This window comes from Sus scrofa, chromosome 2 (genome assembly GCF_054392235.1).
Source record: "Sus scrofa isolate SSC_HxYL_T2T_F1_AM1 chromosome 2, Sscrofa_HxYL_maternal_Yorkshire_Landrace_v2.0, whole genome shotgun sequence".
NCBI lineage: Eukaryota > Metazoa > Chordata > Mammalia > Artiodactyla > Suidae > Sus > Sus scrofa.
The window spans coordinates 161,694,884-161,715,244 of NC_139384.1; the positions used below are offsets into that span (position 1 = coordinate 161,694,884).

The 20,361-nt window shown below is 63.4% G+C and overlaps 2 protein-coding genes across 11 annotated transcripts in view; both read right to left on the bottom strand.

Annotated features, from left to right (window-relative positions):
* Window positions 1-8,161, bottom strand: part of CAMK2A (calcium/calmodulin dependent protein kinase II alpha) — a 60,428-nt gene extending 52,267 nt beyond the window's left edge. For 2 of the 9 annotated variants that reach the window (NM_001444366.1, NM_001444365.1), the window contains 1 exon segment: window positions 7,942-8,161. In NM_001444366.1, the coding sequence (NP_001431295.1) occupies window positions 7,942-8,003 (62 nt within the window). In that variant the 5' untranslated portion in view covers window positions 8,004-8,161. 9 annotated transcript variants of the gene reach the window in all.
* A 6,034-nt stretch (window positions 8,162-14,195) lies between these two features.
* Window positions 14,196-20,106, bottom strand: ARSI (arylsulfatase family member I). Of its 2 annotated transcripts, none has more exon segments than NM_001444364.1 (2): window positions 14,196-16,417; window positions 20,015-20,106. In NM_001444364.1, a coding segment is annotated over 1 exon segment (1,287 nt). In that variant the 5' UTR covers window positions 16,300-16,417; window positions 20,015-20,106; the 3' UTR covers window positions 14,196-15,012.
* Window positions 20,107-20,361: the final 255 nt, after the last annotated feature.

The window sequence follows — 20,361 nt, forward strand, 5'->3', positions numbered from 1 at the left end:
GGACAGAGAGTCAGTCCCACGGGAGTGCGGGCCGCGTGCACTGCAGCAGAAGCCGCTGCGCTCGGTGACGTCTTGCCCCCGAAGCCCACCCCCTCCCCATTCTATAGGTAAGGACACTGAGGTCAGGCTTTGAACCCGGGACTCCTGACCCACCATCCACTGCCCCGTCCCACTCCTACAACCTCAGGCCAGAGGCCCTGCCCTGGGCTCCACAGATGGGCCTGAGGGTCGGGCATGTGTGAAAATAATATCCCACACTCTGCGAGCTGGAGTCGGTGTGTTTGGAGGGAGTGGCTGTGGCCCCGAGAGATTTTCTGAGGCTCCGAGACCCTCCAGCGACTAAAAAGCTGGAATCAGGGAGTTCCCGTCTTGGCTCAGCGGTCATGAACCCAACTAGGATCCGTGAGGACGTGGGTTCCATCCCTGGCCTTGTTCAGTGGGCTCAGGATCCAGCGTTGCTGTGAGCGGTGGTATAGGTCAGAGACGCGGCTCGGATCTGGCGGGGCTGTGGCTGTGGTGTAGGCTGGCACATTCGACCCCTAGCCTGGGAACCCCCCTATGCCACGGGGGCGGCAAGACAACACACAAACAAAACGCAGCTATGCAGGTCCCCGGGTGGCAGATGGAGCAGAGGATACAGGGGCTGGGAGCCCAGGACCCCTGTGCCCCGTTTCCTCTCTCTGCCCACAGCTATGCAGAGCAGCTCTGCCCCGAACTCCACAAACTCCAGCACGGAGAGCCAGAAAACCCTAGGACTTTGCCAGGGGTGGGGTGGGGGGGGGGACGCCTGTCTCCCCTCCTCCTGAGCCAGCTGCCGCCGCCCACGCCCAACCTCCAGACGATGCCACGGGCACGCACTGTCTTCCAGCTGCCCCGCAGCCCCCAGGCCTGCCCCACACCAACCCAGCAGAAGTCTCGTGGGGGACACAGAAGGCCTGGGAGCCGGAAGCTTCTGCTTGCTGCAGGGAACACTGAGCCCACAGAAGTGCCAACATACTTCTTATTTTGGCTGTGCCTGGGTTTCCTTGAATGGGTTACAAAAGGAAAATTAAAAAATACCCCCGCGCTTGGCGAGAGGATGAGAGCCGGGAAAGCAGGGAAACGCCGGGGGCTGCTGCCTCCCCAGCCCCAGGCCAGCTCCTGCCTGGCTCCATCTGCACATGCACCCCAAAGGTTTCAGGGGTTCGGATGGAGGCTGCAAGAGATAAAAGGCTGGCAAGAGACCGGCATGCCAATGCTCCTGCCACCGGCTGGTGTGGCCACAGGCAAGGCCTTACTTCCCCCAGGTAAGACAGGGAGGGCTCTTCACGCTGATGTGTTGTGCAGAACGGAGGCTCTTCCGGCCCCTAAACCATCTCCCACTTCAGGCGGGCAGCAGAGCGGCCCACAGGTGGCCGAGGCCGGGAGGGCCACGGAGGCCGAGCAGGGAAGAGGGGCAGCGGGAGCGCCCGCATCCCGTCTCCGGAGGCTGCGGCCCTGTCCCCGGGGCGGGGGCAGAGGAGCGGCCCTGCCCTGAGAAAATTCTTCCTTATTACTCTGGGCTCAAATCCGCCTCTTGGCCCCTCTACCCACTGGGCCCTGCTGTGCCCTCCAGAGCCACGCAGAGCAGGCTTTTCTGGTCTCTGGGACCCTAGACGTCCCTGCAGAGCTGAGGGACGGGACCCATGTGTCCCCTCTCTGTGCGAAAGGCCCCAGCTGCCCAGCTGCTCTCACTCGATGTGGCTTCCAGACCTCGACCACCTCGCCTGCCCCCCGCTTCTAGATGCTTTACAGGTTTTTGTTTGTTTGGGCTTTTTTTTGGGGGCGGTGGCCGTGCCCGTGGCGTGAGGAAGTTCCGAGGCCAGGGATTGAACTGGAGCCACACTGGAGGCCCAAGCCACGGCAGGGACAACACTAGATCCTAAACCCAATGCACCACCAGGGAACTCCAAGACAGTGGCAGGTCTGCTAACACCCCTTCCAGCCCCTAAGCATCCGAAAGCGGGAGGCAAGCTGAGTGGGCCTAAGAAGAGTGAGACCCCCACACCCCCAGGGGCTGATACGCTCCATCAAAATACACTCCCCAGGAGTTCCCCCCGTGGCACAGTGGGTTAAGGATCCGACGACAGTGGTTCGGGCAGCTGCAGAGGCACGAGTTTGATCCCTGACCCGGTACAGTGGGTTAAAGTCTGGATTTGCCACAGCTGAGGTACAGATGGCATTGCGGTTTGGATTCGATTCCCAGCCAGGGAACTTCCATATGCCACAGGTGCTGAAAAAAAATACATACCTCAGAGCCTTTGCCTGTGCTGTTCCCACTCTGAAGAACACTCTTCCAGCCTCCTCCCTGTGACCGACTCTTAAGCAGCTTCGAGCTCTCCAGTGTCACCTTCTCAGGGGAGCCTTCCACGATAACTCCCTCAATCCAACCAGTTGAGCTATGTTTGCGCTCACAGCCCTTATCCACTTGCATTGAAATACTAATATCCAAAGTGATTTAATTAATGCCAGCCTCCCACTAGACCACGAGCCCCAAGGGGACAGAGTCTGATACAAGTCTGGCACGTGACACCTGCTGGGTTGAGCCCAGGGCTGGGAACAGAGTCTGTGCTCAGGACACACTCGCTGAACGGATGCACGAGTCCCAGACACGTTCCTCCTTTCACGTTTCACCACGACAGCAAGACCTTCAGCCTCCCCGGCACATGAAGCCCCGCCGGTCCCACAGCCCCACCTGACGCCTTGGTGGGCAGCCAAGCCCCGAGAGGGCCTAGATCCACGGCCTGGACTGGGCCTCGGCAGGCTGTGACATGGTCTGGGGGCTGTGCCAGGCTGGGAAGGGGCAGGCTTCTTATCACGGCTCAGGGAGGCTCCGAAGAGCCTGTGATGGGGCAATGTGCCAGCAGGAAGGGTGGACTGTGGCCAAGGGACCCACACAAGAGAGAGGGGAGGGGGGCAGAGAGACAGAGACAGAGAGAGAGGGAGAGGGAGACAGAGGGAGAGACAGACAGACAGACAGAGACAGGGAGAGAGAGACAGAAGGAGAGACAGAGAGACTGAGACGGCCCAGAAGCCCAGCCGGTGCCGCCTTGCCCTCCCAGCACTGGGAGGTGGACTCTTGCTCGATGCCCTGTTGGGGCCAACGTGCATGTGCACACACATCCTTCGGCGCCCGGGCCTGTGCGTGCGTGAGCACGCAAGAGCATGCACGCGTGCACCAGCAGCAGGATGTGGGAGCTGCCCTCACCCCCTGAGAGGGCCGGAGCCCCGACTGCAGGGCGCTGGCGGCAGTCACCGAGAGCCTCTGCAGGGAGGCGGGCAGGCAGCGGGAGGCTCCGCGGTGTCAGTGTGTCTCCGCCTGGGCGGGGGCGGCAGTGAGGGGGCAGCGGCTGCGACAGGCACCAGCACATGGGCGTGCCTTCCGCTCCAGTGGCCTGGAGTGGAGGGAGGAAAGGCTGTCCCCTTCCCTCGTCCCATTTGTCCTCAGCTTCCTATCCGGGCTCTCCGGCCCCTGCGCACCATCTGGTCCCCTGCCCTGGCTTTGCCACTGCCTCTCTCCAGGGCCTCGGGCAAACCATTTCTCCCTGGGCACTGGCTCCCCGACCCGTGCTCCCAGTTCTGGTGTCCTGAGCCTGCAATTTCCCCTGGGTGCGTCCGGAGAGGGGGCCAGAGGGAAGCAACTCCAAAGGCGCATTTCAACACCTACGGGAGTGTCCTGACCCATCTCACAGGTGGGAAGGCTAAGGCAGACAAAGGGCAAAGGAGCCACTCAGGGTGGTGCAGTAAGTTAGAGGCAGAATCATGACTGAAACAAGCGACAGCTCAGAGTTCCCTCCCCAGGAGGCCACGGCCCCTCGATCCTGACAGTGGCCCCAGACCCGGAGGCAGGAGCGGTCCCTGTCATCAACCCTCCCCGCACACGCAGGGCGCTGGAGACCCACACGCAAGCCTAAGCATGGCCCCTAGTCCCCTGGGCGGACATCCCACCTTGCCAAGCCTCCGTCTGCTCCTCCGCAAGATGGGCAAGCACCACCGCCCCCCCCCCCGCCCCTGCTGATCCCCTGCCTCCCAAAGGGCTGCGAACCCCAGAGGTTATCAGAAGCAAAACAGACGCACAACACCCGTCTTTGGGGCGCGTCAGTGCCCGGCTGCTCCCCCTCCAACACCACACCATCCACCAATCCTCTTAACAGCTCTGCCAGCAAAAGGCGGGCTCTCGCAACACGCTTGGCAGATGCTCCCGCTTGGGTCCCAAGAGGGAACCTGAGCACCCAGGACCCTGGACCACCCTCCCCCACCCACCCAGAGTGGGGAGCTGCCTCTGGGCCCCAGTGCCCCCTGGTGATCAGGCCAGCCCAAGCGGGGTGCATCACACAAAGCTGAGGAGGTGAAGGGAGGGCCCTCCAGAGCCGGCTCCCCCTCCCTGGAGTAACCTTTCTGGCCCCTGCAGCCCCGCCCACGGCGCCAACTCCACCCTGGAGTCAGTTTCAGATCTGTTTCTAGAGCAGAGCGAGTGGGTTGCAGTTGTCTCCAGCCTCCTCCCTTCCCTCCCTCCCCTCCCTCCAGCAAAAGCTCCTTCTTCCAAAGCTTTTTCTGTGCAGCAGGGGCCTTCTGCCGGAACCCCTCCTGGGACGGGGATCAAAGCTGGGAAAACGACAGAGGCCGGAGGAGGGGCTCCTTCTCCAGCTCCTGGAACTTGACCTTGTCCTCTGACCCTGCTCTCCCGGAGCCACTCTGATCCTGGAGCTGGCTTCGCTGCAGCCTGCCTCCTGTCTCCATATGGGCTCCTGCACTTCTAAGGGCTGGGCTCCCACGTCTCTCAGCCCTGGGAGGAGGCAGGGCTGGGGTCAAGGGAGAAGGAAGGGAGCAGAAGACACCCCCACCCCCACCACCGTCAGGCCTCGAGGGGAACTGGAATCAGGTTCCAGGCTTGTTGAATCATATACGGCAGTGGAACCCTCGTCCAGAAGCAGCAGCGGGAGGCTCGAGCGCCCTGATTCCAGCCCACAGCCCTCAGCTGGCCGCCCACTGGGCTGGGAGGACAGGTCCCCTCAGAGCCAGGCCTCACGGGGCCCCTCGAAGGCCTGCAGTCAGGAGCCCGGCCTCACTGGGCAGGACGCCAGGAAGCCCTTGCAAGGTGCGTGCCCTCCTCTGCAGCTGGGCGGCCAGGGCCCTGCAGAAGGAGGTCCAAAGACCCCAGGTGCCCTGGTAGGTCCAGCTCAGCTGCCTCTGGCTGCCACTGTGCCAGTGATCTGGAGTGGGTTCCCGGAACCGGGGCTCAGCTTCTGGGTGGCGACAGCAGTGCCCCAGCTGGCAGGGACCTGGGGGTCACCAACAGAAGGATTGGCCCTGCGGGCATCTTCCTGGCTCATCCGAACAGAACGGGAGCTGCTGCATCCCCGCCAGCCGGGCTGGGGGGGCAGCCCTTCTGGCTTTTGAGAGCCACGATGACCCCGGCGTTAGGCTTGTCACTAGGTTTTTCTTCGTGAGAACGATCCCATTGCACCTCCAGGCCCTTTCCCATCTCCGAGTCACAGGCAGGGAAAGAGGTGCCACAGCCCGCGCAGCGTCACAGTGCTCGGGGCGGTGAGGTCCAGACCCTGTGCCCTGCGCTAGGCGCTGCCGCTATCTGCCCCAGGGGGCACCTGGGCTGCAGCTGCGTGCAGAGCAGGGGAGCCCTGCCTCCTCCTGGGCACCTTGGCCTTTTAAACCCAGGCATCAGAGGGGTGGGGCCTCAGGCCCTCCTCTGCATTTCCAGCATCCTGAACCCAGGTCCACCCCTAGCCTTCCTGACATCCTGCGAGTCCTGACTGCCCGCAGCATGCCACTGGCTCGTGCATTTTTCTAGGGGAGGTAGACGGAGCCTTCCAGCAGATTCCCGGAGGAACACGTGACCCAAAAAAGGTTAAGAGCCCCAGTGGAAGGAAGAGGGCTGAGAGTGACTGCATCAGCCTGGCCATGCCTGTCACCCTCAGTTTTCCTGCCGTGGCCACAAAAGGGCTCCCTGTCGCCCTCAGATTCTGCTTGCGTTCGGGTCCCTCCAAGTGCCCTGGCTGACGGCAGGGCCAGGAAGGCTCAGGAGGGCTCTCTCTGCCGAGTCGCCTCCACGGCACCGTCTTGGCGGTCCCCATCCCCTCCTGGGGCAAGATAGCCCTTTTCCTGTCACTTTGAGTGCCCGAGTCACATCTGACTCCATTTCACGGCACCCTGTGATGCAGTCCTCCCAGCACGGACCCTGGCTGCCGCTGCAAGGCAGCTCCCAGCTGATCGGGGAGGCCTGGGTTCCAGTGGGCACTGGACCCAGCTGGGAAGGGTCCCGGCACACGGGCCGCAGCCAGCCTCGGTCCTCGGGCACAGCCCTAAACGCTTCCTTCCTGTGGTCCCCTGACCCCCAGCCCCAACCCCAGGGCAGACACACTCGGCAAGACAGGAGGCCTGCAGACCGGTGTGAGCACACGTCTGCACATGGGTCTGCGCCTGTAGGGGCCAGGACAGCCTGTATGCAAGTGCCTGAGTGTGTGTGTGCCCAGGCAGCCTGCTGGTGCACAGCCACTGGCCCACCTCCCACACACATGCAGACACCAGCCTGAGCTCACACATGCCTTCACCACCCACACTCCCAGCCGAGCCCGCGGGCCCAGGCCTGGCGCACATGCACGCGCGCGCGCACACACACACACACCCCTTCCCGCAGGCATGCCCCCCAGCCCTCCCAGCTGTGTGTGTCCAGACCTCCTAGGAGCACCACGGAGCCCAAGTCGCACATGTGCAACCCGACACAGACATATATGTGCACACGGCTCTGACCAGCCACACGTGTGTACACCCAGTGACGCAGGAGCACACCTGCAAAGCACCTACCCCCTGAGTCCTTGCATCCTTCCACCTTGCAGGGCACACCTGCAGTTCTCAGGCCTGACACACGAAGCATACCTCCCCGTCTCCCCCGTGCACACACGTGAACACTTTGCACACCTGTTCAGTAGACACAAGCGTGCCGCAACACAACAGCGTCAGTCCTCACACAACACACGTCGAAACGCATCCAGACCTGGCACCAGCACGTCCCTGCTTGCAGGGCTCTCTCCCTGCCACTCCTGCTGCTACGGAGGGGACCACCCAGGGCTTGGAGCTGCTTTGCCCATGAGGCCAGCTCTGCCTCCAAACTGTACCCCACAGACCTGGTTGGCAGCATCCGGGAACACTTGCCTGACACCCCATGACCTATGGGGCTGCCCCCAGGGGCTCTCTGCTCCCCGCACCCTCCCGCCCTTCCCTGCACAGGCATCAGAAGCAGGAAGCGAGCTCTGGAGCTGGACAACTTTGCCAGGGGACCAGAGCCGGCACACCTGCACATCACCAGCCCCTGCAACAGCAATGCCCCCCACAGCTCGCCTGAGAGCCCTCCCCTCCTCCCAACACTCAGGAAGCCTCACCAGTGGCTCAGTCATTAACCCCTGCCACACCGGTGCTCTCACCCCTGGCGGGAGCTGGCAAGAAGAAGGCAGGGAGGGGACATATTTACCGGGAGAAGTTGGCTCTGCACAGCCGTCATAGGTACCCAAAGTCAGGAAGGATTACCCGAGAGGTGGTGAGCCCTCTGCCACCAGAAGTAACCAACTGAGGCCAGACGGCCACCTCAGAGAAACTCAACAGGGGATTCCAGCCTTGGACTCAGCTGACTAGGAAGATCCCTTTTTAATCCTGAGTTTCTAAGAAGCTGTGTGCACCCAGGTCATATGCACTCAAGTATGTGTGTACGTGTGTGTGTGCACACACTCTCCACCCTTCCCCTGCACACACACTCGCCCGGCTGGCCTTGGCAAACATGCCTGCACCCAGCTCTGGGCACTCTGCACACACGAGCGCCCCATGTGCGCCCTGGAAGCACCGTAGGTGCAGACCCCTGAGCCACGACACCGACCCCCTGAGCCCTCCGGGACTCTCTGAAGTGCAACTCACTTTCCCAGTTCCTCGAAGAGCTGGTACTCTTCCGTGAAGCGGGTGCAGGTGATGGTGGCCATCCTGGCACCGGGCGAGCAGGTGCGGCTTGGGGCTGCGGGACCAGGACTGGGGCGCTGCTGCTCTGCTCCCAGACCTAGCAGCCAGCCTCCTGCCGGTGCTGCCAAGTGCGAACTGAGAACCGGCTTGAGTGACGAGCCCGGGGTTTCTGAGCAGAGCACTGGGGCTGCTCACAGCCTCGCGAGCCTTCGTCAGCATCCAGGTCCCCATGGCAACCACCTCCGAAACGCCCTGTTCCCGTTGCCTCGGTAACTGCCTCCCCAACACCTGCCTGCCTTCCACTGCGAAACCTGCTCCCGGACGCCCTGGCCCTGCCGCTCACAATACTGCAGGCCTGTGTGGGCCTGGGGGCGGTGGACCCAGCCCCCCACCGAGGTGGTGGACTGAGGGAGGGGCTGCAGGAGGGGGAGGAGAACAAACTTCGCTGACAAGTGAGCTTCAGCTTCCCACCTCCCCCACTTCCAACGGTGGGGCCCTTTTAACAGACACGATGGGACTAAGTGGGGCCAAAAGGCAGTTGCCATGGCAACGGCCAGTGGGGGCCACGTTCCGGGATAGTCCCCAGGAAAGACAGGATGCAGTTACCCTGGCAACTTCCTCCCTTCTGGAGAGACAGGTATTGCCCCGTTGCCCTGGCAACTGCCAGGTTCTGAGGTTTACAGGGATACGACGGCTAATTCACGGGGATCTCTCTCGGCGGATCACGGCAGCCTCCAACTCTCTCTCTGCTTCTCTGTTTGCCTCTGCTTCTCTCTTCCTTGTTTTGCTCTCTCTCTGTTCTTTGCCACCTGGTCCATCTCGCTGGCTCTTGCTCGGAGGACAGGTACCGGGAGCTACCGGGATTCTGGAAGGAACATCCCTGGCTGCCCACTCACCCCTCACCCCTCCCAATGACAGCCGGTCCCTCCTGAAGTCTCTTCCACATCCACTCCTTTCCCCCAGGCCCCCACAGGGGCCACGGAGATCTGGTCTCCCGGGGCTCATGTCCCAGTTTCTACTTGGAGTCAAGGTGAAAGAGGCAGAGGTGGCGGTGGGAAGGGGACCATGGCCTGGCCTGGAGGGGAGCGGCCATGGACCTGCCCTGAAATCCTCACCCCCAAATTTCGCGGGCACTTGCCCTCCAGGGCAGCAGCCGTGTCTATAGCCTCCATATCTCACCCCAAGGCCTGGGGTCGGGGGGGTAAGAAGCAGCAGGACTGGCATTTAAAGCTCTGAATTCGGTTCCAGTCCTGGCATACATTAGCTGTGTGCCCCTGGGAAAGTCACAGCCCCTCTCTGGGCCGCCAGCTTCTTTTCTACAAAATAGAACGCAGCTGCTGGTGCAGAGGAAGGCTGCGAAGACAGAGTAGGCTGAGGACGGTGGAGGCCTTTGGGAAGTGTGTAAACACGAGGCCTTTTTTAGTTTCTAGAAAAGGAAAAGGAAGGTCTACAGCGGGCCCATGACCACCCCCATCGCTCACTCAAACCTGAACTTGGAGGCTCAGCCCCTCACCTGCTCCAGTCAAGCTCACCACCACCCACCAGGCTGAGGTCTCGGGCCAGCGCTTGTCCACAACGAGGACAGGATCGAAGGATCCGGGACCCAGACCCTCTGGGTTTCCTGCCCGGCCCTGCTGAACCTCCAGAGCCTCGGGTCTGCATTACTGGCTCCTCCACTGGCTGGGCTCGTCTGCTTGCTGGGGCTCTCCGACCCCAGCAGATCCCTGCCTCACTGTCTTGGGTCCAGGAGCCCCCTGGAGAAACCTGGGGACAGCCCCCCAATTCTGCCCGTCCTCCTGGGAGTTGGGAGCGGGAGCGGATGATGGGGTTGGTACTGTGATGCTGCCACTTCTTCCCAGGAAAGAAACAGGGGGAGGCAGAGAGAAGGGAGGGAGGCGAGCCGGTGGGGGGCGGGGGGTGGCTTAGCCACTAATTGCACCATTACCACCTTCAGAAAAAGGAAAAACCACTCAGTTTTGTTTCTGTGCACAATATGCTTCCCGCTTCTGCCGCCAACGTTGCAATTCCGAGGCAGAGAAGAGAGGCCTTTGCTGGGGGCTGCACAGCCAGTGGGCAGTGGGCAGGGCAGGAGCAGTGCCCGAGGCTAGAGGTGAAGGCAGTGAGTGGAGGAAGGGGGGCACCACCACTGCCCCATGCCCAGGAGGGCATGCCTCCTGCACAGGGAAGCACTGGAACAGTCCTTAGGGGCCCCGGGGCCACCACAGGCATCGCCAAGAGGGGAGGCGAGGCGGTGCTGGGCAGTGGCACCGTGGCTCCAAGACCAAGCAGCCGTGTGCCTTGGCTGGGCATCCTAGCTCCTCTGCGTCTCCGCTTCCTGGTCTGCAAAAGGGAGTCAGAGCTTCCCTGGCTCCGGGGCCGGGCTCCAGGGCTCCGGGGATGAGCTCAGCGGCTGACGTGCTCTGGGGGCTCATAAACGGGCAGTGATTCTCATTAAAGGACTAGACATCCCTGGCTCCTGCCGACGCACTCTCTGAACGTGACGTGCGCGGCGTCACCATCTCCAAGTCCCACGCTCCGGGTGCCGTGCTCTGTGTCCCCAGTGGCGCTGAGCTCGCCGAGGTTGAACATCAGTTTGCCCGGGCCTGGTCTGCAGGATTCCTGCAGAAGGAAGGACTGCGGCTTGAGGACAGGGTCACAAGGGCGCCAGCTCATCCAGGACATTCAACACCGCACCGCGCCAGGGTGCCCTGGGGCTGTATTCAGAGGGGTCTAATGTTCTGAACAAAGGAGGTGATGGTCCTGCAGGCCTGGAGCTTTGCCTGCAGCTCTGCCCTCGCCCGGCTCCTCCCCCCAGAGCCCTTCCTTCGAAGGCACCCCCATCCTTGGCCCCTCTCACCCCCTTTCTCTTCCACCTCCTTCCTCACTCTCTCAGCCTTAGTCACTCTTCTCTCGTCCCCGTGCCTCTCTGGACCCTGTGCGCGCGGTCCTGGGGCTGGGCAGGACCCGGGGCTGCAGGATCAGTGCAGAGAGGCCTGGAGAGGCGAGAGGGAGAGCGACGAGGGGGACGAGGACAAGGTCTCCTTGGCAACCCTCTTACACACACACACACACACACACACACACACACACACACACACACGCCCCTCCCAACCTTCAAGAGCCCAGCACAGGGGTGTGAGCGCTGCCTCAGACGAGCATCCCATCCTGGCTGTAACAGCCACCCTGCCAAGGAGGCACAACCACTAATTCACTGCTTCCCCTGTGCCCAGGAGGCTGGCAGCTGGGCCCAGTGGCGGCGGCAGTGAAGAGCTGGCCCTGCCTCCACGGCGCTGAGAGCATGAGCCTCTGATTGCACTGGGGGCTGTTCCCACCAGACGCCCTGCTCCCTGGGGAGGTGGCAGGCAGGAGAGCCAGCACTGTGCCCCCAGTTGGGGTGCTCAATAGCCGGTGGCCGCGGGCGGGGCCAGGGAGGGCACTGAGCCGGGCCGGCTCTGAGACGCTAGGAGAAGGAACAGGACACAGGCTCCACCCCACAGAGCTGGGGGGACGAACCGGGAGCAGGGCCAACTTCCTGGGCCACGGCGGTGGGGGGGGGGGGGGACAGCCAACTGAAGTCCCACCTTCCCCAGCTTACACACAGGCTCACACGCACGTGCCCGAGGGCTCAGGGTCCTGCAGGGCCTGGGCAGGCACCACAGAACACGTGCCAGCAGCACGGTCCCCACGAGGCCTGTTCCATTAAGGGCAGCGAGCACGGGGGCAGAGCGGGCGGAAAGTGGGCCAAGACAGCAGCATCCGGCAAAGGGTCTCGGCGGACGGCCACTCGCTTCGTCAACTGCGGGGAGGAAGGCCAGGCTCCCACTCCGAAGGGAGACAGCTCGGGGGTCGGGGAGCAGCTCTGTCCCCTGAGGTTCCCACACGGGGGAGAGGGAAGCAGGGGCCCAGGGGCCCAGGGCACCAGCGGCCTGGCCCCCGTCGGCACAGCGCCACCCGCAGCTCAAGGGCCTCCGTTCCAGACCTGCCGTTGGGAATGCTTATGGCAGGTCCTCCCCCGGGGCCCCCACTGCTTCCTGAGAAATGTAAAGACAAGATGTTCCCTCACTGACTCCAAGGACGCGAGAAATAGTTCTTTCCACTTCAGAGCCAAGCCCTGTGCTAAGCACTTTCCGTATCGTCCTATTTATACCTCCCAGCAAATGTCCGTGAGAGAGGTACCGCCAGCGCCCGACTGGCAGAGAGGGGGCAGGACTCGCCCATCCAGGGTCTGCGGGATGTCGGCACCCCTGCTGTGTGTTCTCTGGCCCCCGCTAGGGCTGGAAGACCCCTCAGAGACGGGCCGCGGAGGCCCTGGGGGACACAGCTGCCCTCCCACAGGAGCCCAAGTCTCAGGCAGACAGGATGACCTCTGCAGGGGCTGGCTCCCCAGCAGGGCTCCCTCCCGACCCCGCACTCAGGGCCACCAGCCCAGGTCCCGGGGCTCCCAGCAGGCACCAAGGGAGAGGAGGAACTGGGGGCTCAGAGCGTGCTCCTGCAGCCGGAGCAGGGCTGTTTCTAGAGCACCTGCCATCCCTGCCAGGACTCCAGACAGGGCCCAGCTTGGGCAGGGCTGCCCCTGGCTGGAACCCATCTGGTCCAGGCAAGGGGGAAAGTGGGGGCCTGCAGCACCTGCGGCCTCCCCTCCTGCAGATCCGTGCCCCGAGAGCCCAGATCTGCCCCTGACATGCCCTTCTTTCCATCCCGCCTCGCCAAAGGGGGTGCAAGCACCTGCCTCGTGATGCCCCTGGGGGCCTGACCCAGAGTCCAGACCAGGTGCCCTGGCTCGGGGGCCAGGGGCGCGGTTTGGGGAGGAAGGCAGGAGCCACAGGAGGTGGAAGGAGGGGGCAGGAGCACAGTGACGAAGGGGCACAGCAGAAGCCGCATGAGCAGGCTGAGCCTCCTGTCACAACGCGCCGTGCCCGGAGCTGCCCCTCATTCTGAGACCTCCCACCCACCCCAGGCCCACCCAGCCGCCAGCACCCGTTAGGAGGATTCCAGGGCCATGGACAGCATCACAGGCTGAAGCTGGAGTGGGCCCTGGGCTGCTGGCTGAGTTCTGGGTCAGGCAGGACTGAGGCAGATGTGCTCGAGGCTGCGGGCTCAAGATTAGATGGTGCCTCCTTCTCAGGGCACCTGCCCCAGCCCCGGCCCCAGCTGGATTCTGTGTTTGGGCCCCAGTTGGCCACAGAGGGTGAGGCCTTGGTGCCTGAGAAAGAGCAGAAATAGGCCTTTTATGGTCCCACACTGGTGGCCCCAAAAGGCAGGGACCCGGGAAGAGAGGCAGGGTTGGGGCCGCAGGCTGGGCCACCCCGGGCAGGGCAGCGCAGCAGGCTCCGAAGAGGCCCCCATGTAACTTGTGTCAGCGTGGACCGGCGGGCACCCTGCTCCTTGGAGGGCCGAGCCCAGAGCCGGGCCAGGACCTGGCAGACCTGGCGTACGCTGGTGACAGCAGACTGGGAGTGAGCCCCCAGGGAATGTCGGGCCTGGGGCCCACCAGCGTCTCCTGGCCGCAACAGGACCCAGGCATCCCTACCCTGGAGGCAGAGAAAGGCTCCAGCTGGGGGGAGGTGAAGAGGGCAGGGCTGGGATGAAGCGGGGCCCAGGACGCAAGGGTCCCCTCTGCGTGCAGCCCCAGGCCAGACCCTCAGGGCTGGGCGCAGCCGCCTGGGCAACAGGCAGGCAGCTCTGCAACCAATTCTGGAACCTCCCCCCCGGCCCCCACACCGCACCCCACCCACCCCACCCATCCCATCCCATCCCGCTCATCCACAAGCTGACGAGTCCTAACAGGCCTCCTTTGCCGGAGACAAAAATAACTATTTTCAAAATTCACAGCAGGGCTTTCGCCTACACACGCCGCACCGACTGGAAGCCAGAGGGAGAGCAGCAGAACGCGGTGTGGGGAGAGGCCCGCCACCAGCCCGCGCCCGGAGCCCACGACCCTCTCCCCACCGCCCTGCCTGTGGCCCCAGCACACACCTACCAGAGCCTAGGGGCTCCTAGCTCACCCGCTGTACACAGGGCGACAGGGGGACAGGGGCCAGGGGGCTGGAATGGGCCCCGGGCCACAGGGTGGATCTATGGAAGGGCCAGGCCAGACCCTACGCTCTGCCTCCATCCAGGCCCGCTCCCCACCGGCTCACGGGGCCGAAGGCCACTCACACGGGCCCAGGACACAGGCGCACACCCTCCGTGGGCTCCCAACAGCACTGCAGGCCTCGCTTGTGCATCACCGTGTTTTAATCGCGTTCACGGGCTCCCCCACAACCAACCGCTACCTCGGCTGGTCCTTTACAGGCCGGCGAGCAGGCAGGGCCAGGGCCCGCACCCCATTTGCAGGCAGGACATGGAGGCCAAGAGGAAAAGGACTGAGCCAAGGTCGGAGCAGAGCCCTGATGGCCGATGGCCTGGTGGCCGGTGCGGAGCTCCCTCTGCAGGGCGGGGCGCTCGTCTCCACTGCCCCCTGCCCCACCAGCCTGGCCCCAGGACTGGCCCAGGCCATGTGGGGATCAGATCCAGGAAGGTCGCCCGGGGGCCTGGCACCTCCGCACTCAGAACACAGGCCCCCCTCAGAGAGTGGCCAGAGCACTGCGCCTCCGCTGGGGTCCAGGCCTGGAACCGCCTCTGGGTGGTCCCCTTAGCCACGAAGCTCTCCGGGGCAGGGCCAGGGCTCCGGCGCAAGACCTTCAACCAGCTGGGAGGTAACGAAGGCGGTGGGAACACCAGCACGGCCGCAGGCACCACGTCTGGACCACAGAGCTCCCTCTCCAGCCGAGGGACTGAGGCCCGGAGAGCTCACGCAGGTCCCAGGCGGTCACAGAGCAAGTCAGTGGAGGCGAGCCGGGGACCCAGGCACCCCCAGTTCAGTTTATTCTCCCCCGATCCCAAACCGGCCCCCCACCCTCCAACGGAGGAGCTCTGCGCCCTTCACCTCCCTGCAGATGAGAGCGTGAGCTGGGGCCCTTCCCTGGAGAAGAGCAGGGCCAGGCTCGCAGGGGGACGTCCCCCCACCCCCGGCCGCCGCCGCCGCCGCCGTCAGATCCGCTGGGACATCAGTCTGGTGTTGAGTTTACGAAAAAAGGATCGCAGCTTGCAAATCTTGCATTTTTTCTTGCGGCGCCCCCGGGAGAGGCTCCGCGCCCTGCCCGCCCCCTCCTCTTCGTCTTCGTCCTCGTCGCTGGCCCAGGGCCCCCAGGCGCCCCCGTTAAAGTCCGGATGGGCCCGGGGGTTCTCAGCCGGGTAGCGGACAGGGATGGCAGTGCGGTTATAGTCCACCAGGCGGGCCAGCAGGGCCCGGACCACATCCGGCCGCTGGCCCGCGAGGTCCTCCCGTTCGTAGGGGTCGGCGCTGATGTTGAAGAGCCACACGGCCTGGCGGGCGCTGGCCATCCGCTCCAGGTTCCACCAGCTGCCGGGGAAGGCGGCCAGCGTCTGCGGCGGGATCCAGTCCCCGTAGCCGGGGTCTCCGGTCAGCAGCTTCCACTCGCCCACTCGGATGGCGGCCTGCACCGCAGTGTTCCAGATGCCGAAGCCGCCCTCCAGGGAGCCGTGCCGGGCGTGGTTGTAGAGGGGGTCGATGTTGTGCAGGATCTCCGTGCGTGGCGAGGCCCGGCCCTCGCTGATGGCGGGCCACACGTCATAGCCGTCCAGCCCGTCGGCCGCCGAGGCAGTGCCGCCTGCCAGGCCCACCAGGGTCGGGTACCAGTCGGTGATGTGCAGCAGCGCGCGGCTGGTCCGTCGCGTGCGCTTGAGCAGGGGGCTGTGCACGAAGCCCAGGCCCCGCACGCCCCCTTCCCAGTAGGTGCCCTTGCGCCCTCGCAGCGGCCAGTTGCTGCCCCCCGAGAAGGTCTGGCCCCCGTTGTCACTGGAGAAGATGATGACGCTGTTGTTGTAGAAGCCGTAGCGCTTGAGGGCGCCCGTGATGTTGCGCACGGCCTCGTCCATGCAGGTGACCATGGCCGCGTACTTGCGCCGCGCCACGTTGCCCATGCCGCGGTAGCGGTACAGGTACTCGCGCGGGGACTGCAGGGGCGTGTGCACGGCCTGGAAGGCCACGTAGAGGAAGAGCGGCCGCCGGGGGCTGTGGCCGGCTAGGATGCGGCTGACGCGCTGGGCATAGAGCAGGGTGGAGTACTGGCCGCTGAGCCCCCAGGCCACGCTCTCGCCCTCGTGCAGGTCGAAGCCGCACACCCCCGGGCCGTCGCAGTTGTCGTAGGTGTAGTAGTCCACGTTGCCGGTGAGGGAGCCCAGGAAGGTGTCGAAGCCCCGGCGCGTGGGCAGGCACTCCTTCCGGTAGAAGCCCAGGTGCCACTTGCCCACCATGTGCGTGGCGTAACCCAGCTGCTGCAGCCTCTGCGGCAGCGTCACCTGGTCCAGGGGCAGGCAGTTGGGCTGCCGAGGGCGGATGATGGAGTGCTGAAGGCCCGTGTGGATCTGGTATCTGGGGGGAAGGGGGGTGCAGAAGGCACCGGTGAGCTATGATCCCCGGCTCCAGCCCCCCAGGCCCGCCCCTGGCCCCAGCACTACCGGCCAGCAAAGGACAGTGACCAGGAGGTACGGTCCACTGCAAATGCTCCACCGACCGACCTTCCAAGTCGCCTGAAGCAGGAATTCCCATTCTCTCACACGTGAGCCTGAAGCTCAGCATGGTTAAGCCGCTCGCGCACAATCACACAGCTAGGAAGGTGGGGGGCGAAGAGGTGAACACAGGAGTTCCCGCTGTGGCTCGGTGGGTGAAGAACCTGACTAGTACCCATGAGGATGCGGGCTCGATCCCTGGCCTCGCTCAGTGGGTTAAGAATCCGCCGTTGCCCTGAGCCGTGGTGTAGGTCGCAGACGTGGCTTGAGTCCCGCGTGGCTGTGGCTGGGGTGGAGGCCGGCAGCAGCAGCTCCCGTTCAACCCCTAGCTGGGAACCTCCAGATGCCGCAGGTGCAGCTGTAAAAAAGAAAAACACAGGCGAGTCGTGACAATGACACCAACAGCTGACGGGAAGCACTCGCTGCTTGTGCTCAGCGGAACCTAAGCCCCCTGTGTGAATTATCTCACTAAATCCCCACCACAGCCGGGGCGGGGGGGTCATGTCCTTATCATCAGGCCCATCTCCCCGCTAAGGACACTGAGGCTCTGGAAATGAAATGATTTGCCCAAAGATTCGCGCCATCAGTCACTGGAATTGGGATTTGTTCCCCGAGCAGTCTGACTGCTGATGTCACACTCCCCACACTCCAAGCCACTAACGGGCCACGGGACCTGCAGCAAGTCCCACCGTCCCAGGAAAACTCCTATTCGGTCTTAAAAGTCCAACCCAAATGTGACCCTCAGTGCAAAGTTCCTCACAGCTCTATGGAAGAAGGAGGCACGTTTGCTGCTGGGTTTCCGTAGCATTTAGGATAAAACAAACCTTCGCTGGTCCAGCCAGGCCAGAGGGTCTGCGCAGGTGGACGCGCGTGCTCTGGGGCCCAGTGGCTGTCCCTCACTCGTGCCTGTGTTCCCAGCACTCAGGCGGTGTTTCAAGGACATTTGATTACTTATGAAATGAATGAATGAATGAAGAAGGACACTCAAGGATTTTAGAGCCAGAAGGGACCCAAGTCATTTTCTGCTTTATTCGTCTTGACTTAAAAAAAACCAATGTCTGCAGGAGGAGAAAGACCTGGCCTGCGGTCACCCAGCGGTCAGGAACAGAGCTGTGTTTGAACATGAATCCAACCAGGTTCAAGTTCAGGCACACTGCTGGCAGATGAGGCCCGCTTCCCTTCCCCCACGGAGACCTCGGTCTGCTCGCGGGAGCCGTGAGTCGCCTGGAACGGGACACTTTAAAAACCTTCCAATCCCCAGCCTGCATGAGGCCCGTTCTCACGTGCCTGCCCACAGGCCGATGTGGCCTCTGGATCCAAGTGGGTCACACAGGCTCGGCCCTGAGGCAGGAGCAAGGGGTCAGTGGCGTCTCCGCCCCATTTCCTCAGTCACACCGGCTCCTCCTCCCGTGGTCTGAGCCCCGCGGTCTGCTTCGGGCATCTGGCCCTCGCTCAGCTCTTACGAGTCCTGGACTGGAGCAGCAGACCTCATCTCCACACGGCGTTAGAACCCCACCCCTTCCTCTCCCCCAAGGGAGAGAACGGGTTAAGCCAGGACCTAAATCCCTGACACCTGTAAGCCGAGTACCGGCGGGGCTTTTTCTATTTCGGGTTCTTTGACTTAAAGCTGTTTTGGTTGTCAGCTATCATTAGCTCCTGCCTCCATTTTTAATAGTATACCTGCATCTCCTATTTTATTTCATCTGCATAAAAAGTCTACAGGGAAGGCTATTATTATCCCCAGTCTACAGGGGATGAAACTGAGGCTCCCAAAAGTACAGCAACGGGCCCGCGCGCTCAGACCACTGCCCAGCCCATGGAACTGAGCTGAGAACCCAGGTGGATGCAACTCGGGCTCAGCTCTCGGGGCTGCAGCCTCGGCAGACCCCTGTCAAGCGAATGGTCGATTCGATTTGATACAAGAAGTACCCTAGGCCCCCAAGATGCAGCGAGCCTCTCCACATCAGGGCTGCGCGCCACGGAGCTGCTTTGTACGGGGGATGCACCAGCTACGAGCCGCCGCAGCCCGTCTGCAAGTGAGTAACAGGGGACCGGGCTCTCTCCGGCTGCACCGGACACGACTGGGTGCACCAACAAGCACTAATGAGAGCCGGCAGCATCGTCTGAGGGAGCCAGCTGCAGGGGCCGAGGGCAGATGCCGCCCGGCCACGGCCACGCTCAGCTCACCCTGCAGATCTGGGGCTGGAACGCGGCCCCGCAGGCGGCTCGCTCCCCCACTTAAACCAAAAGCCACCCCTCAAAACACTAACCTGGGCGCAAGTCTAGGAAGGCAGATTCCCCCTCGCTGTTCTGCAGGGGGGTCGACAGGGGGTCTTTGCCCTCGGACCCCAGCCCCAACACACACGGACTCTCCCTCCTCTCTCCTGCTCTCTCTCTCCCAGTTCCTCGAGCTACACGCCGAGCGCCAAGCTGAAGGCAGCAAAGGGACCTCTGTGACGCCCGGCTCCGGGACCCCACGGAGCACCTGGCCTCCCAGCCCCTCCCAGAGAGCCTGCAAAGGCCGGCCCTCCCTCGCTCTGGGCCTCCGTCTCTCCACGAGACCCGCAGGCCATGCCTCCGGCTTCTGACGTCACGCCAACGGCTTCTGGGTGGAACTTGGGAGAAAGCAGGCCTTGGACCCCATCCAAGGAGGATTAGCTTCAGCCTCGCCAAAGGATTTTCCCCTAAGTGGCCAGAGTTTGCCTTCCACACCCCCCTCCTGTTCCCTGCTCTTTTAATCCTGCAGTCCTACCACCCTGCCGTGGACAACGCTGCACGGAGACAGCAGCATGTCTGTCTCCTTGGGGCTCCCGGCCAACTCGGGAGCCTTTCACAGATGAAAAAACAGGGGCTTGGGGAAGAGAGCTCGCTTGAGGCCACACAGGTCACGGCCTCCCGTGTGTGCTTCTCCACCTATCAACTCCTCGGTTTCCTCCTGACGTTGTCATCCAGCAATGCGGGGACCAAATCCCTCCAGTGACACAGAGGCTGCCGTACACTGGCAGCCAAGCAGATTACATGCAACTTGTTCCAGCCTCACCGTCTCTTTTCAAGATTAAAAACTTTTCATCCCAGTTTATAGACAGGACGCCTGAGACTCAGAGAAGTTAAATGATTGGCTCGGGGCCTTGGGATGTGTTCAGAGAACCCGCGGTCCAACCCAAGTGTCAGAGGCTGCCATGTTCCTCTAACACGGGGGTGACCAGAGGTCTCCCTCACGTGCTGTGGAATGGGCGGGTGCGGGGACATCAGAGGGACGAGACCCCAAGGAGGCCCATCTCATTCAGAGCCCAGATGGGGAGCCGGAAGCTCCAGAAGGGCGAGGCCTTCCTGATGATCACACGGCCACGGGGGCGGGGGAGGGGGGACAGAGCTGGCCTGGCGCGCGGGCTTCCCAGGTGCCCAGAGGGGTTTTTCTGAGGCTTGGGCCCCCGGCAGCAGCGGCCTGGGCCATGCCTACCTGCCCGTGAGAAGCTGGCTCCGCGAAGGTGTGCAGATGGGCTGGATGTAATAGTTCTCCAACTTGACACCCTCGGCCGCCAGCCGGTCCAGCGTGGGGGTTTGGATGTCTGAGCCATGGTAGCCCACGTCGTGGTAGCCCTGGTCGTCGGTGAGGATGAAGATGATGTGGGGCTGCTGGGAGGGCACGGCCGCGGGCGGCTCGCCCGCCTCTGCGGGCGCGTCGGCTACCAGGCTGGGCTTGGCCCAGTCCCAGGACAGGTAGCCGAAGCTGAGGAGGCTGAGCAGAGAGACACCGGCGAGCGCGTGCATCGCCATGCGGGCCCGCGCGTCCCGGCGCGCAGGGCT

Bases quoted from the DNA above. Each gene is read 5' to 3' on its own strand.
- ARSI (XM_085009563.1), bottom strand. From the start codon at position 16,299: ATGGTGGGCAAGTGGCACCTGGGCTTCTACCGGAAGGAGTGCCTGCCC.